Source organism: Lipotes vexillifer, unplaced genomic scaffold (assembly GCF_000442215.2).
Source record: "Lipotes vexillifer unplaced genomic scaffold, Lipotes_vexillifer_v1.1 scaffold654, whole genome shotgun sequence".
NCBI lineage: Eukaryota > Metazoa > Chordata > Mammalia > Artiodactyla > Lipotidae > Lipotes > Lipotes vexillifer.
The window spans coordinates 1,323,400-1,341,812 of NW_006773486.1; the positions used below are offsets into that span (position 1 = coordinate 1,323,400).

General features: G+C 39.6%; 1 protein-coding gene across 2 annotated transcripts in view; it reads left to right on the plus strand.

Moving 5' to 3' along the window:
- Window positions 1-18,413, plus strand: part of EDIL3 (EGF like and discoidin domains 3) — a 443,350-nt gene that overhangs the window by 203,935 nt on the left and 221,002 nt on the right. For both annotated transcript variants that reach the window (XM_007448349.1, XM_007448350.1), the window contains one exon: window positions 8,788-8,916. In XM_007448349.1, the coding sequence (XP_007448411.1) occupies window positions 8,788-8,916 (129 nt within the window). The remainder of the gene's footprint in view (window positions 1-8,787; window positions 8,917-18,413) is intronic.

The following is an 18,413-nucleotide window of genomic DNA, read 5'->3' on the forward strand; positions in this document are numbered from 1 at the left end:
GTATGAGAGAAAAAGAATTTTGTGGGGGGGGGGGGGAGATAACTGTGATGGACAAACGGGGAGAGAGACAAGAGTAGGTAGGATGAGCCTTCAGAGACTGTGACACAAGCCTGTCAACTCTGAAGGGAGAAAAGGAATGAAGGAATATTGCAAAGAAAAAGCCTTGGATGGTATGCCAGTTGAAAAAATCTCAGCCATACCAAAGGGGCACCCCAGAGTAAAGAATGTGCAGTAGAGGAGTCCCAGGGTCAGGCAGGAATGGCCCAGCTCTACACGTCCACCGTGCAGGCAGCTGGTTCTCTCCAAGGGAGGTGAAGCACCACAATCCTATTGACTCTCACAGTACCAGTCACTCTGGTGAAGTTACTTTCTCAAAGCTTAAAAATAACTCTCGGGCTTCCCTGGTGGCACAGTGGTTGAGAGTCCGCCTGCCGATGCAGGGGACGCGGATTCGTGCCCCAGTCCGGGAAGATCCCACATGCCGCGGAGCGGCTGGGCCCGTGAGCCATGGCCGCTGAGCCTGCGCGTCCGGAGCCTGTGCTCCACAATGGGAGAGGCCAAAGCAGTGAGAGGCCCGCGTACCGCAAAAAAATAAAAAAATTAAAAAATAAATAAAATAAAGTAACTATCAGTGTCTCTTCTCTATATTTGCAACTTTCGATGAGCTACTTCCTACACATTGGCAAAAATTGTAGTTCTCCCGAAGTACGCCCCACCACAAGCTCACAGATAGTCGAAAAAACTATTGCAACCAGCTGTCCACTCCACTTGACCCATGCAGTTATAGTCACTTACAAGTTTATGCTCCTTTCACCAGCAGGATACAAAAGCTATTCTGTGTTTGTGACTCTAGAAATTGCCATTAACTATTACTTTTTAAACATGAAGAAGAGATGCTATAATTCAGAGACCTTAATAACAATATTTTACTTAGTGCTAATACTTTCTGAGTGTTTCATATGTGTCTGTTCTGGGTATTTTACATGTATGAATTCCTTTATTTTTTAAAATTTTTTTTAACATCTTTATTGGGGTATAATTGCCTTACAATGGTGTGTTAGTTTCTGCTTTATAACAAAGTGAATCAGTTATACATATACATATGTTCCCATATCTCTTCCCTCTTGCGTCTCCCTCCCTCCCACCCTCCCTATTCCACACCTCCAGGCGGTTACAAAGCACCGAGCTGATCTCCCTGTGCTATGCAGCTGCTTCCCACTAGCTATCAACCTTACGTTTGGTAGTGTATATATGTCCATGCCTCTCTCTCACTTTGTCACAGCTCACCCTTCCCCCTCCCCATATCCTCAAGTCCATTCTCTAGTAGTCTGTGTCTTTATTCCTGTCTTACCCCTAGGTTCTTCATGACATTTTTTTCCCTTAAATTCCATATATATGTGTTAGCATACGGTATTTGTCTTTCTCTTTCTGACTTACTTCACTCTGTGTGACAGACTCTAGGTCTATCCACCTCATTACAAATAGCTCAGTTTTGTTTCTTTTTATGACTGAGTAATATTCCATTGTATATATGTGCCACATCTTCTTTACCCATTCATCCGACGATGGGCACTTAGGTTGTGTCCATCTCCAGGCTATTTTAAATAGAGCTGAAATGAACATTTTGGTACATGACTCTTTTTGAATTATGGTTTTCTCAGGGTATATGCGCAGTAGTGGGATTGCTGGGTCATATGGTAGTTATATTTATAGTTTTTTAAGGAAACTCCATACTGTTCTCCACAGTGGCTGTACCAATTCACATTCCCACCAGCAGTGCAGGAGTGTTCCCTTTTCTCCACACCCTCTCCAGCATTTACTGTTTCTAGATTTTTGGATGATGGCCATTCTGACCTGTGTGAGGTGATACCTCATTGTAGTTTTGATTTGCATTTCTCTAATGATTAATGATGTTGAGCATTCTTTCATGTGTTTGTTGGTAGTCTGTATATCTTCTTTGGAGAAATGTCTATTTAGGTCTTCGGCCCATTTTTGGATTGGGTTGTTTGTTTTTTCGTTATTGAGCTGCATGAGCTGCTTGTACATTTTGGAGATTAAGCCTTTGTCAGTTGCTTCATTTGCAAATATTTTCTCCCATTCTGAGGGTTGTCTTTTGGTCTTGTTTATGGTTTCCTTTGCTGTGCAAAAGCTTTGAAGTTTCATTAGGTCCCATATTTTTACTTTTGTTTTTATTTCCATTTCTCTAGGAGGTGGGTCATAAAGGATCTTGCTGTGATTTATGTCATAGAGTGTTCTGCCTATGTTTTCCTCTAAGAGTTTGATAGTTTCTGGCCTTACATTTAGGTCTTTAATCCATTTTGAGCTTATTTTTGTGTATGGTGTTAGGGAGTGATCTAATCTCATACTTTTACATGTACCTGTCCAGTTTTCCCAGGACCACTTATTAAAGAGGCTGTCCTTTCTCCACTGTACATTCCTGCCTCCTTTATCAAAGATAAGTTGACCATATGTGTGTGGGTTTAATTCTGGGCTTCCTATCCTGTTCCATTGATCTATCTTTCTGTTTTTGTGCCAGTACCATACTGTCTTGATTACTGTAGCTTTGTAGTATAGTCTGAAGTCAGGGAGCCTAATTCCTCCAGCTCCATTTTTCATTCTCAAGATTGCTTTGGCTATTCGGGGTCTTTTGTGTTTCCATACAAATTGTGAAATTTTTTGTTCTAGTTCTATGAAAAATGCCAGTGGTAGTTTGATAGGGATTGCATTGAATCTGTAGATTGCTTTGGGTAGTAGAACCATTTTCACAATGTTGCTTCTTCCAATCCAAGAACATGGTATATCTCTCCATCTATTTGTATCATCATTAATTTCTTTCATCAGTGTCTTATAATTTTCTGCATACATATCTCGTCTCCTTAGGTAGGTTTATTCCTAGATATTTTATTCTTTTTGTTGCAATGGTAAATGGGAGTGTTTTCTTGATTTCACTTTCAGATTTTTCATCATTAGTGTATAGGAATGCCAGAGATTTCTGTGCATTAATTTTGTATCCTGCAACTTTACTAAATCCATTAATTATCTGTAGTAGTTTTCTGGTAGCATCTTTAGGATTCTCTATGTATAGTATCATGTCATCTGCAAACAGTGACAGCTTTACTTCTTCTTTTCCAATTTGGATTCCTTTTATTTCCTTTTCTTCTCTGATTGCTGTGGCTAAAACTTCCAAAACTATGTTGAATAAGAGTGGTGAGAGTGGGCAACCTTGTCTTGTTCCTGATCTTAGTGGAAATGCTTTCAGTTTTTCACCAGTGAGGATGATGCTGGCTGTGGGTTTGTCATATATGGCCTTCATTATGTTGAGGACAGTTCCCTCTATGCCTACTTTCTGCAGGATTTTTACCATAAATGGGTGTTGAATTTTGTCAAAAGCTTTCTCTGCACCTATTGAGATGGTCATATGGTTTTTCTCCTTCAATTTGTTAATATAGTTTATCACATTGATTGATTTTCGTATATTGAAGAATCCTTGCATTCCTGGGATAAACCCCACTTGATCACAGTGTATGATCCTTTTAATGTGCTGTTGGATTCTGTTTGCTAGTATTTTGTTGAGTATTTTTGCATCTATGTTCATCAGTGATATTGGCCTGTAGTTTTCTTTCTTTGTGACATCCTTGTCTGGTTTTAGTATCAAGGTGATGGTGGCCTTGTAGAATGAATTTGGGAGTGTTCCTCCCTCTGTTATATTTTGGAAGAGTTTGAGAAGGATAGGTGTTAGCTTTTCTCTAAATATTTGATAGAATTCGTCTGTGAAGCCATCTGGTCCTGGGCTTTTGTTTGTTGGAAGATTTTTAATCACAGTTTCAATTTCAGTGCTTGTGATTGGTCTGTTCATGTTTTCTATTTCTTCCTGATTCAGTCTTGGCAGGTTGTGCATTTCTAAGAATTTGTCCATTTCTTCCAGGTTGTCCATTTTATTGGCATAGAGTTGCTTGTAGTAATCTCTCATGATCTTTTGTATTTCTGCAGTGTCAGTTGTTACTTCTCCTTTTTCATTTCTAATTCTACTGATCTGAGTCTTCTCCCTTTTTTTTTTTTGATCAGTCTGGCTAATGGTTTATCAATTTTGTTTATCTTCTCAAAGAACCAGCTTTTAGTTTTATTGATCTTTGCTATCATTGCCTTCATCTCTTTTTCATTTATTTCTGATCTGATTTTTATGATTTCTTTCCTTCTGCTAACTTAGGGGTTTTTTTGTTCTTCTTTCTCTAATTGCTTTAGGTGCAAGGTTAGGTTGTTTATTCGAGATGTGTCCTGTTTCTTAAGGTGGGCTTGTATTCCTATAAACTTCTCTGTTAGAACTGCTTTTGCTGCATCCCATAGGTTTTAGGCCGTCGTGTGTCCATTGTCATTTGTTTCTAGGTATATTTTATTTCCTCTTTGATTTCTTCAGTGACCACTTCGTTATTAAGTAATGTATTGTTTAGCCTCTGTGTGTTTGTATTTTTTACAGATCTTTTCCTGTAATATCAATTACAGGATATATCTAGTCTCATAGCACTGTGGTCGGAAAGGATACTTGATACAATTTCAATTTTCTTAAATTTACCAAGACTTGATTTGTGACCCAAGATATGATGTATCCTGGAGAATGTTCCAAGAGCACTTGAGAAAAATGTGTATTCTGTTGTTTTTGGATGGAATGTCCTACAAATATCAATTAAGTCCATCTTGTTTAATGTATCATTTAAAGCTTGTGTTTCCTTATTTATTTTCATTTTGGATGATCTGTCCATTGGTGAAAGTGGGGTGTTAAAGTCCCCTACTATGAATGTGTTACTGTCGATTTCCCCTTTTATGGCTGTTAGTATTTGCCTTATGTATTGAGGTGCTCCTATGTTGGGTGCATAAATATTTACAATTGTTATATCTTCTTCTTGGATCGATCCCTTGATCATTATGTAGTGTCCTTCTTTCTCTCTTGTAATAGTCTTTATTTTAAAGTCGATTTTGTCTGATATGACAATTGCTACTCCAGCTTTCTTTTGGTTTCCATTTGCATGGAATATCTTTTTCCATCCCCTTACTTTCAGTCTGTATGTGTCTCTAGGTCTGAAGTGGATCTCTTGTAGACAGCATACATATGGGTCTTGTTTTTGTATCCATTCAGCCAATCTGTGTCTTTTGGTGGGAGCATTTAGTCCTTTTACATTTAAGGTAATTATCGATATGTATGTTCCTATTCCCATATTCTAAATTGTTTGGGGTTCGTTATTGTACGTCTTTTCCTTCTCTTGTGTTTCTTGCCTAGAGAAGTTCCTTTAGCATTTGTTGTAAAGCTGATTTGGTGGTGCCGAACTCTCTCAACTTTTGCTTGTCTGTAAAGGTTTTAATTTCTCCATCAAATCTGAATGAGATCTTGCTGGGTAGAGTAATCTTGGTTGCAGGTTTTTCTCCTTCATCACTTTCAGTATGTCCTGCCACTCCCTTCTGGCTTGTAGAGTTTCTGCTGAGAGATCAGCTGTTAACCTTATGGGGATTCCCTTGTGTGTTATTTGTTGTTTTTCCCTTGCTGCTTTTAATATGCTTTCTTTGTATTTAGTTTTTGACAGTTTGATTAATATGTGTCTTGGCGTATTTCTCCTTGAATTTATCCTGTATGGGACTCTCTGTGCTTCCTGGACTTGATTAACTATTTCCTTTCCCATATTAGGGAAGTTTTCAACTATAATCTCTTCAAATATTTTCTCAGTCCCTTTCTTTTTCTCTTCTTCTTCTGGAACCCCTATAATTCGAATGTTGGTGCGTTTAATGTTGTCCCAGAGGTCTCTGAGACTGTCCTCAGTTCTTTTCATTCTTTTTTGTTTATTCTGCTCTGCAGTAGTTATTTCCACTATTTTATCTTCCAGGTCACTTATCCGTTCTTCTGCCTCAGTTATTCTGCTATTGATCCCATCTAGAGTATTTTTAATTTCATTTATTGTGTTGTTCATCATTGTTTGTTTCATCTTTAGTTCTTCTAGGTCCTTGTTAAATGTTTCTTGCGTTTTCTCTTCTATTTCCAAGATTTTGGATCATCTTTACTATCATTATTCTGAATTCTTTTTCAGGTAGCCTGCCTATTTCCTCTCATTTGTTAGGTCTGGTGGGTTTTTATCTTGCTCCTTCATCTGCGGTGTGTTTTTCTGTCTTCTCATTTTGCTTATCTTACTGTGTTTGGGGTCTCCTTTTTACAGGCTGCAGGTTCATAGTTCCCATTGTTTTTGGTGTCTGCCCCCAGTGGCTGAGGTTGGTTCAGTGGGTTGTGTAGGCACACTAGTGCCTGTGTTCTGGTGAATGAGGCTGGATCTTGTCTTTTTGGTGGGCAGGTCCACGTCTGGTGGTGTGTTTTGAGGTGTCTGTGGACTTATTATGATTTTAGACAGCCTCTCTGCTAATCGGTGGGGTTGTGTTCCTGTTTTGCTAGTTGTTTGGCATAGGTTGTCCAGCACTGTAGCTTGCTGGTCGTTGAGTGAAGTTGGGTGCTGGCTTTGAGATGGAGATCTCTGGGAGATTTTCGCCATTTGATATTATGTGGAGCTCAGAGGTCTTCTATTGACCAGTGTCCTCAAGTTGGCTCTCCCACCTCAGAGGCACAGCACTGACTCCTGGGTGCAGCACCAAGAGCCTTTCCTCCACATGGCTCAGAATAAATGGGAGAAAAATTAGAGAGAAAGAATTAGTAGGAGTAGGAAGAAAAAAAGGAAGAAAGAAAGAAAAAAAGAAAGAAGAAAAGAAGGAAGGAAAGAAAGGAGGGAGAAGGAGGGAGGGAGGGACGGACGGTGGGAGGAAGGAAGGAAGGAAGAAAGGAGGGAAGGAAGGAAAAAAGAAAGAAAGGAAGATAAAATAGAGTAAAATATAATAGTTATTAAATTAAAAAATAATTATTAAGAAAAAAATAAAAAACGGATGGATAGAACTTTAGGACAGTGGTGGAAGCAAAGCTATACAGACAAAATCTCACACAGAAGCATACACATACACACTCACAAAAAGAGGAAAAGGGGAAAAAATCATAAATCTTGCTCTCAATGTCCACCTCCTCAATTTGGGATGATTCATTGTCTATTCATGAATTCCACAGATGCAGGGACATCAAGTTGATTGTGGAGATTTGATCCGCAGCTCCTGAGGCTGCTGGGAGAGATTTCCTTTTCTCTTCTTTGTTCTCATAGCTCCCAGAGGCTCAGCTTTGGATTTGGCCCCGCCTCTGCATGTAGGTCGCCGGAGGGCGTCTGTTTTTTGCTCAGGCAGGACGGGGTTAAAGGAGCCGCTGATTCGGGGGCTCTGGCTCACTCGGGCCGGGGAGAGGGAGGGGCACGGCGTGCGGGGCGGGCCTGCGGCGGCAGAGGCCGGCGTGACGTTGCACCAGCCTGAGGCGCGCCGTGCGTTCTTCCCGGAGAGTTGTCCCTGGATCCCGGGAACCCGGCAGTGGTGGGCTGCCCAGGCTCCCCGGATAGGAGGTGTGGATAGTGACCTGTGCTCTCACAGAGGCTTCTTGGCGGCGGCAGCAGCAGCCTTAGCGTCTCCTGCCCGTCTCTGGGGTCCGCGCATTTAGCCGCGGCTCCCGCCCGTCTCTGGAGCTCCTTTAAGCAGCGCTCTTAATCCCCTCTCCTTGGCCTCTTCGGCAGCTCCAGACCTTTTCCCGGACTCCCTCCCGGCTAGCCGTGGTGCTCTAACCCCTTCAGGCTGTGTTGACGCCCCCAACCCCAGTCCTCTCCCTGTGCGGCGACCAAAGCCCGAGCCTCAGGTCCCAGCCCCGCCCACCCCGGCGGGGGAGCAGACAAGCCTCTCGGGCTGGTGAGTGCCGGTCGGCGCCGATCCTCTGTGCGGGAATCTCCCCGCTTTGCCCTCCGCACCCCTGTGGCTGCTCTCTCCTCCGCGGCTCCGAAGCTCCCCGCGCCGCCTCCCGCAGTCTCCGCCCGCGAAGGGGCTTCCTAGTGTGTGGAAACCTTTCCTCCTTCACAGCTCCCTCCCGCTGGTGCAGGTCCCGTCCCTATTCTTTTGTCTCTGTTTTTTCTTTTGCCTTACCCGGGTACGTGGGGGAGTTTCTTGCCTTTTGGGAGGTCTGAGGTCTTCTGCCAGCGTTCAGTAGGTGTTCTGTAGGAGTTGTTCCACGTGTAGATGTATTTCTGGTGTATCTGTGGGGAGGAAGGTGATCTCCGCTCTTACTCTTCCTCCACCTTCCCCTCGTCCCCCCTTATTTATTTATTTATTTATTTATGGCTGTGTTGAGTCTTCGTTTCTGTGCGAGGGCTTTCTCTAGTTGCGGCGAGCGGGGGCCACTCTTCATCGCGGTGCGAGGGCCTCTCATTATCGCGGCCTCTCTTGTGGAGAACAGGCTCCAGACACACAGGCTCAGTCGTTGTGGCTCACGGGCCCAGTTGCTCCGCGGCATGTGGGATCTTCCCAGACCAGGGCTCGAACCCGTGTCCCCTGCATTGACAGGCAGACTCTCAACCACTGCGCCACCAGGGAAGCCCTGTATGAATTATTTTCATCTCTATCATCCCACTTTGTGGTAGATTATATTAGTATTGCATTCAACAGAAGATGAGACTGAGGTAAGGAGAGGTTAAATAAATTGTCCAAGACCACATGGCTAGAAAGTGATGAAACCAGGATTCAAACCCAGGCCATTAATCTCTAGAACTCCCCCAACTACTACATTTCCTATGGCACTAATATCCAGAACACTTTCCTCTATAAAATTATTAATTGAAAAATGTTGACCCAATGTCTACTTTAAAGCATATGCATCATGCAGCAATATTCTTTTTCTTTCAGGTCCCTGCACTCCTAATCCGTGCCATAATGGAGGAGCCTGTGAAATAAGTGAAGCATACCGAGGGGACACATTCATAGGCTATGTCTGTAAATGTCCCCGAGGATTTAATGGGATTCACTGTCAGCACAGTAAGTCATCCACAGTCATTGTGCTTTTACTATCATTAGTTGCAAAATATACAAGTCATTATTCTTGTTTGTAATAGAATGATAGAATCTTTGAGTAACAAAGAACCCTGGCCATTGGCTAATGCTACTTCTCTCCCACTGAATACACCACATTCCCCACTGACTCCTAGACTGTGTTTCTATCCTCCCAGGCATGTTGGCCCTTTTCATCGTTGTTCAGCCATACTTGCAAAATGCTGCTTTTATATTGAACTGATATGTGTCTCTTTCTTTCACATTTGTCCTAAAGCTGCATTCTTCAAGCTTGCTAGACATTATTCTGTTGATTCGGTTCAGAGATGATACCCAGAAAACTGCCCACTCTGCCCTATCTATAAGCCAGTTTCCTCCTCACATGTCAGCATTTTTAGTGTGAAAATCTTTGAAAGTTCAACAAGTGTGCTATCTGCATATCTGTCTTTTATGCTTGTTCTTATTTAACCTGAAGTTAAACAAAATATGTCCACCTGTGATGATTTCTTCTTAGAAGTATGGCTCAACATTACTATCCTTCAAAGGATTTCTAACAGTAAAAGTCTGCCTTTGTATACTCTTACACTCTCCACCCTAGAGCCCTGCAGCACAGGAAAAAAAAAGTTAGGATGATATGACCTTGGGTGCAGTCCTTGCCACTAAACACTGGACAGCATCGCATTATGAAAATTCTATTCTCATTTCAAGAAGGGATTCCTCTGTAAATGTGTGTGCTCTATGAAAGCAGCCCTTGATTGGGGGGCTCAAGTGGGGTTGCCAGACTGTCTTCCTCTGGATGCTGCTCTGACACTATGTCACAAAGCTTTGCCAATAAGTAATATTCTCTTCAGGTGATTAGGTAAATGTCAAGGAAGCCAAGATTCTGGGCTCCCATCTCTGTCTTTCCAGAGATGTTTTGAGATATTCATGTGTGAAGGCTGAGCAGTGATGCTACAATAAGGAAGAATCAGCTGTGGTGACTTTGGACTCAGCCTGACAAAAATCAGGAGCTTCTCAGTCCCTTGTTGGTGATCTGAGCCCTTAGAGACAGTTACAAGCAGTGTAGGTATCACAGTAGGCTGTATTATGTGTATTATAACAGGCTTCTACAGAAATTCCACAAATTCCTTACCATTGCAGGTCTCCAGAAAAGTACACAATATTCTCAAAGTCTCAGAGCCAGGATGCACTCTACATTTTTTGCTGATGATTGGAAATCTGGCTCTGTCTGACATATCCAATTTTGCCTTACTCATTCTTAACATCATGGTCTTAATCATCACTCTAGTATTCATGGCTTATATATTCATTACTCACGCTAGGACATTCGCCATTCCCCTCTTCCCCTCCCTCTGATCAATATCCTATTCCTCCTTCAAGACTCAGTTTCTGTAAGACCTTAAACCTATGTTTAAGGTTTATGGGAAGCTGGAGGCTGAGGGATTCAATTTAGAACTGGGATTTTGTGGTCTAAACAAACTGGTCCCTCTTCTCTGAAGTGCATCACTATTAGAAGCAGCAGAGAATGAGGGAAAGGGATTGGATTTGGAATCAGAGACCTGGATTTGAGACCTGACCTCTAAGTTATTGGACAAGTGACCCTGAGCCAGTCACTTGACCTTTCTGTGCTTGAAGACATATAAATAGAGGAATTGAACTAGAAATAAATGATCTCTGGCTCATACAAGCTAGGAGAGTATTATGACTAAATGGGTAGCTTGCTTACTGTACAAAGGTTATCAGGTCTTCCTCTTTACAGATAAAATTGAAGAGGATTATATATTGGGAAAGAAAATTTACAAGTGCTGGAAGCCCTGAGAGCTTTTCCAGGTGGGAGAACCAAAAAAAGCAGCTGTTTAGTCCCTTGCAAGAACTGCTAGGGATTTGGGTTTGAGTTTCACAGTGGTAATTATCTTATAGCCTAGATATACTCTAGGACCTTGCTATTCAAACTGTAGTCCTGCATCAGCATTACCTAGAAGATTGTTGGAAATGCAGATTACCAGGTGCCACCTCAAACCAATTAAATCAGAATCGGTTTTTAAAAATGATCCCCAGTTGACTCCCACACATATCGAAGTTTGAGAAAAATTGCACAAGGCTTTCAGTAGCTAGAACTAGTCATCTCATACGTTAAGGTAGCAACTTCTGCATTCAGTTACATAACAATGCATCATAGGCAAAATATTTATTATTTTTTTGCTAGTAAAAACTATAGTGAAAATCAGAGATGGACCAATATGATATGAACATTTCATTTGGGAAAAGAATTGAAAAAAATTCTTCAGACATCCAATTATAGCAGGGCTTATTAATTTAGTTCTATATGACAGAATGTGAATTAAATAGCTTTTAGAATATGCTAAATAGTTAAAGAATTTTAAGTTTCATGATATAGGAGTGACAAATACATAGTTAATAGGTTTAGTTTAACAACTATTTTGTCAGTATGTTACAAATTAGAAAAAATGTTTCCAGTGCTAGCATTAATATTACCTACATATGTTTTTTTTTTTTTTAATTAGGTTTTGGTTTTGAGAACAGTTTTAGGTTTACAGAAAAATTGAGCAGAGGGTACAGAAAGTTCCTGTATATCCCCCTTCCTTAGTCTTCTCTCTTATTAACTTCTTGCATTAATCGGGTATATTTGTTATAGTTGATGAACTGATATTAATATATTATTATTAAGTAAAGTCCATAGTTTACATTAGGGTTTACTATTTGTACTGTACAGTTCTATGGATTTTGAAAAATGCATAATAGCATGTGTCCACCAAAGCCTCATACAAAATAGTTTCACTAACCTAAAAATCGGTGCTCTGAGAATTCATCCCTCCCTCCCTACTCCCAACCCCTGGCAACCACTGATTTTTTTTTTTTTTTTTACTGTCTCTGTGGTTTTGCCTTTTCCAGAATGTCATACAGTTGGAATCCTACAGTATGTAGCTGGAATCATATACTATGTAGACTTTTCAGAGTAACTTGTTTCACTTAGCAGTATGTATTTAAGTTTCCTCCACATCTTTTTGTGACTTGATAGCTCTTTTTGCTTTTAACCACTGAATAATATTCCACTTTATGGATGTACTTCAGTGTGTTTATTCGTCCACCTATTAAAGAACATCTTAGTTGCTTCTATTTTTGGCAATTATGAATAAAGCTGCTATAAACATTCATGTGAAGGTTTTTGTGTGGACGTAAGTTTTCACCCCATTTGAGTAAATACCTAAGAGTGTAATTCTTACGGTAACAGTACATTTAGTTTTGTCAGAAACTGCCAAACTGCCTTCCAAAGTGGCTGTACCATTTGCATACTTGTCAGCAAAGAATGAGAGTTTCCTATTCTCACAAGCATTGGTTATTGTCAGTATTTTGATTTTAGCCATTACAAATGCTTTTTTGGTAATGAAAATAGCATGAGGTTGTAACTTTACAACTAATAATGATTAGTATTGGGTTTTATATAGAATTATCAAATTATACATGTTCTTAAAATGCCATACATTAATGTGTATCATATACATGTAATTATATGTATATATGTATATGTACATATATGTATATATACACATACATGTGTGTGTTAATTATAAGACATAAATTATAAGATGAGTTGAACACCAAAATTGTCTAGAGGTTAGACTTTTGAAAGGCATTTTTAAGCAAGCACTTTTCTGGTGGGAGCTGCATTTTGGGCTGGCTAGAAGTAATCATATTTTATTTGTTGCCTAGTTACAAATCTAATGCCTTAGGGAAGGACTGTTTCTTCATTCTCAGAATTCTTTGCCCATCTTACTACTCAAGGCATTCTGTGCATTCTCCCTACCTGTACACAGCTCTGCAACCTTCAATTCCTTTTATTGGGTTGGCCAAAAAGTTCAAACTGAGAAAGTTGACCAGTAAAATCACAGAATCTAAAATTTTCCTCTTTGTATATTATGCTAAATGTTGTAAACCAGTTTGGTGTTAATTTTATACTGTTGACTAATGGATTCATACATTCAACAAATATTTATTGGGGACATGAGTCATTTTACTTTTTTAAATTACATATTTCACTTTTCTCAGACTTAGCCAATGGTATTTGCTGTTTTGACAATCACTGTTAATTGGATTAATTACATATTTTGCAGTTACATGTGTTTTCTGGTAGGTGATGCTTGTTAGAATCTGGTTCCACCTCAGCTCTATTGAATCACAATCTTTGGTTGGTACCCTGGATATAGTTAAAAGCATCCATATGGTCCTTAGGTGCACCAAGCCTGAGGACTACTGGCTAAAAGAATGACCTTTAATTTCCAAATTATATGGGAGTAAACTTGCTTTTAGGGAAAGTATTCTGGATTAGACTTGGATTTTTGATGCACTTCTATCTTGATCAATTGATGAAGACTTGGTTAATATTTAATGGTTCTTTGATTCAGCTTTCTCATCTAATGATTCAATTCAATTCAATAAACACTGAGAACTTCACACTGTATCATGTGCTGGAAATAATATGTCTATAAAAAGTAGAATTAATAATCTTTTGCCCTGCTTCCCTAAATAGGATATTTGTTAGAATAAGATGAGACATTTTAGAACATACTTTACATATCTTAAAGGGTAACAAATTCCTAATGGATGAATATTTTACAATATAATGGAGATTCCTATTGGTCTTTAATTTTTCCTTTCTCTTAAAAAATTTTTTAATTGTAATTTTTTTTCCGAAAAAAATGAGTTGTAGGGCAGGGCCTAATTTGGAACTTTATGCTTTTCTATAAGAATTCCTCTCTTACATCCTTAATTCTAAGAGGTAATTATTATTTTGTTAAATTGCTCTTTCTAATTTTAGCTTGATGGCCTCTTTATTTTAGCTTTCCCACTAGAGGATAAATTTGTCCTAATAAAGTATTCACTTCAAAACTGTGTGGAAACGACCTGGAGTTATTACTGACACCTGCAAGCTATTTAACCACAGTGGCTAAATGAAGACCTCTAAGGAGACTTCCAAAATAGACTTGCCTCCAACCTCAAAAGGTTTCTGACTATAGATAGAGAATTCAGAGTTTTCTGTTCGCTGAGGACTTTGCAGGTCAATGTTAGACCCCTTAACTCTATAAGCCAAAGGTTCTCAAACTTGGTGTGCATATGAATCATCTGGGAGTACAGATAAATATTCAGATTCGTCTTGCTCATCTGTAGAGATTCTAATTCAATAGAAGTAATTTTGGACCTAGGTCTGCCTATTAACAATTACCCTGGTAAAACTGACACAAACAATTCTAGAACACTGGTTCTCACTTTGGTTGCACATTAGAATCACCTGGAGACTTATGAAAACTACTAATGCCTGGCTTCCACCCCAGAGATTCTGATTTAATTGGTCTGGAGTATGGTCTAGGCATTAGGAGTTTTAAAACCTCCCCAGATGATTCTAATGTGCAGCCAAGGCTGGGAATCAATGTTCTAGAACTATACTGCCAGGAATTACTATGTCTTAAAGATACCAAGCAGAGAATACTCACAGAGAAATGAAGCTTAGGATACACAAATATAACTCCACACCAAATGTATAATCAGGCAACCTTATTGAATTTTGTCATTCAAGCTTTACTTAGTATAACGGAAATCATCTTACAGCAAGAACCCTCAACTGATTGAAAGAATCAGGCCAGAGGAAGATATTAGCTTACTGTTCTTAAAATGTTATCCCTTAATCTATCTGCAATAGTCAGCGTTCCAAGGCATTTTCATTTTCTTGTTTTCACTCTTTTCAGGAGTCTCACAAAGAGCACTGTCCTGGCAGAGCTATGTACTAGATATTTACACAGAAACACTATTCAAATATAGACACAGTCTGTGATTTTTTGCAATGAAATATTCAGATATTGTCAAACTCAAAATATTTGAAAATTGCTACTTTAAATGACAGTTAAACATTCTTTTTTTTTCCTGTTACTTATTAAAAGAAATCTGATTGTCAGGAAACCATAAGTTCTGAATAAAAATGTTAAAATTTGCCAGAAAGGTTAGACTCATGAAGGTGGTTTATTTATACTAATAGGCTTGAACTTCTAGAACTGATTCACTCATGATTTCATAAAGGATCTCTCCAGGAATAGAGATGGTACCACAAATACAGTTTAAGAAAAGAAATTTGTTGCATGTAATCCAAACTTCCCAGGCCTTTCAGTTTGTGGCAATATTTAACTTTGATTTCCTAATTCCTGTTGCTCTTAGCTACCATTTTCCATTGCCGTTTACCCCTGTGGGGCCTCATTCTCTCCTGAAGTCTTCCTCACTCAGGCCAGGAGTTTATTTATTTACGCATTTGACAATTAAGTTTTGAGAGCTTACTTACTGCTTTGCCAGGCTGCCACATGCTTAGGAACGAGTATGAGCTCCCTGGCTCTGCTGACGGTTCCACCTTGAAAATATTGCTCAGGGGCTGGCTGCACTTTTCCTCTGCTGGTGGCCACCCAGGCACCTGAAACTGCACATGGTCTAAGGAACCATCAGGCCAAGTTAAGCCGTTTTAAGGACATTGGGTCCTACTGTGTTCCCTGGGGTTGGAGAGTCACAGGGCTTTTCCCAGAGCCTCACACATCCCTTTACCGACACAAATGCTCAACTTCCTGACCTAACTGCACCTTCTTTTTTTTTTAATTGAGATACAGTTGACACGTATCATTATATTCATATCAGGTGTGCAACATACATTTTTTGTCTTGTGATGAGAACTTTTAAGATCTACTCTCTTAGCAACTTTCAAATATGCAATACAGTATTTAAAATTATAGTCACCATGCTGTACAGTACATCCCCAGCACTTATTTGTCTTGTAACTAGAAGTTTGTATTTTTTGACCCCCTTCACCCACTCCCTCAGCCGCTGCCTCTTGCAGCCATCCATTTTTTCTCTCTGTCTGTGGTGGTGGTGGCTGTTATTGTCCTTGTATACCTGAAGATAGTGTCAGATCCCACAGGTTGAGGGCTTAGTACCACAAGACTGCCCCCAGCCCACTCTGGATGGTCCCCAGGTTACCAACGACTTCTGTCAGAGCTGGCTACCAATAGGACATTCCCTCCTCAAGTTCTCTTAATTTGGTAGAGCAGCTCACAGAACTCAGGGAAACTCTTGCTTACATTTCCCAGTTTATTAAAGGATGTGATAAAGAATACGGGTGAAAGCCTAGATGAAGAGATACACAGGGCGAGGTCTGTGAGGGTCCCGAGCACAGGAGGTTCTCTCTGTGGAATTGGGGTGTGTCACCTTCCCCGTATGGATATGTTCCCCAACCTGGAAGCTCTCTGAATCCCGTACTATTGAGATTTTTATGGAGGCTTCCTCATGTAAGCATGATCGATCATTAATTCCATTTTCAGCCCTTCTCCCTTCACTAGAAAATGGGGGGCAGGGCTGAAAAGTTCAAGCTTCTAATCGTGGTTTGATCTTTCTGGTGACCATCCCTCACCCCAGAGACCACCCACAGCTGCCTCATTAAAACAATAGACACTCCTATCACCCAGGAAACTACAGGGGTTTTAGGTGCTCTGTGCCAGGAACTTAAAATAACCAAGTTCCTGGTGTCATAGGACTTCCATTCTAATGGAGAAAAAAATAATTTAAAAAATAGGACATATTCATTACCGTATTGCTCAGCAGTTATACTCTTGGGCATTTATCCAAGAGAGATGAAAGCTTAAATTCACACAAATGTCTGTATGTGGATGTTCATAGCAGCTTTATTGGTAATAAACAAAGTCTCAGATTGGCCCAGATGTCCTTCAACAGGTGAATGGTTAAACAAACGTTGGTACTTACATTCCATGGAATACTTAGTACTCAGCAATGAAAATGAAGAAACTGTTGATAAATACAACTTAGATAAATCTCCAGGAAGTGAAGCTGAGTGAAAAAAAAAAAAAGAAAGAAAAGCCAATCCCAAGAGGATACCTACTGGATGATTCCAAGTAAAACATTTTTGAAAAGACAGAATTTTAGAAAGGGAGGACAGATTTCCAAGTGTTAGGGAGGGAATAGAGGAAGGTGAGTCCTTAAAAGGACAACACGAGGTATCCTTGTGGTATTGGAACTATTTGGTATATGGACTAGCATGATGGATACACACACCTACTTATGTGACAAAATTGTACAGAATTACTTACATATACACAAATGAGTATAAGTAAAACTGAAGAAATCTGAATAAGGTTGATATAGTAATAGCAATATTTTAGTTGTGCTTTTATACTACAGCTTTGCAAAATGTTAACCATTGTGGAGAACTTGGTAAAGTGTGCATATTTCCTTGTCTGATTTTTTACAAATGCATTTAACTCTACAATTATTTTAATAAAAATTTAATTAAAAATGTAGCAATATATATTATGTATAATGCATAGTAATGTAGTAGTAACACGTAATATCAACAATAATAATACATATTATAAGGATAATCACTAAGGAGCAGAGGTATTTGAGTGATATAGTAGAGCATGGCCAAAGTTTTCTCCCAGGAATTGACACCTGAGTAGAGATGTGAATGATGTTGGGGGTCATCCAAGTAAACCAAAAGGAGTAGCGAGGGCTAGGGTCCCAAGAGGGGTGTGTACTTGGGGCACAATGAATGATGAGAAGGGAGGCAGAAAGGAGGCCTGGTCAAGGGCTGGATCAGGTAGGGCATTGTAAGCCATAGGGAGGACTTTTTATCTTACTGAAATTGGAAGAGCACCTTTGGAGGGCGGAGAGCAAGGGAGTATATTAATTCATTTGTTTGGAGAATGACCACTGGTGAAGAGTAGGCTCTGCTGGGGGCAAGAAGACGGTGTCTTGGACTGAGGTGGTAATGAGGACTTGAGGGGAGCTGAGCAATGTTCAGATTTGGAAAATCGTTTCAAGTGGATTACACTGGGGTCGTAAATACTTGTTTTTCTCTAATTAATTTCAATAGCATTATAATTATTATTTATTTTTACTTAATTTCTTGTCATGAACTTGGGCAGTATAATATATTGTTATAACTTTCATTATGCCTTGTTATTGACTTTTGTTTTTAGCCTTAAACAGCATCATTAGGATAAAATGTAGAATTTTAAAGAAAAAAGGTATATATATATAAATATATATACATATATACGTATATAATCAATGCTTTAAATGTGTACTATGTTATTTAAGATACTGAATTTTCAAAATTTGATATTTTTAAATGACTCACAAAATTGGTTATATTTAGATACATTTTTTTTTTACATCTTTATTGGAGTATAATTGCTTTACAATGGTGTGTTAGTTTCTGCTTTATAACAAAGTGAATCAGTTATACATATACATATGTTCCCATATCTCTTCCCTCTTGCGTCTCCCTCCCACCCTCCCTATCCCACCACTCCAGGCGGTTACAAAGCACCGAGCTGATCTCCCTGTGCTATGCGGCTGCTTCCCACTAGCTATCTACCTTACGTTTGGTAGTGTATATATGTCCATGCCTCTCTCTC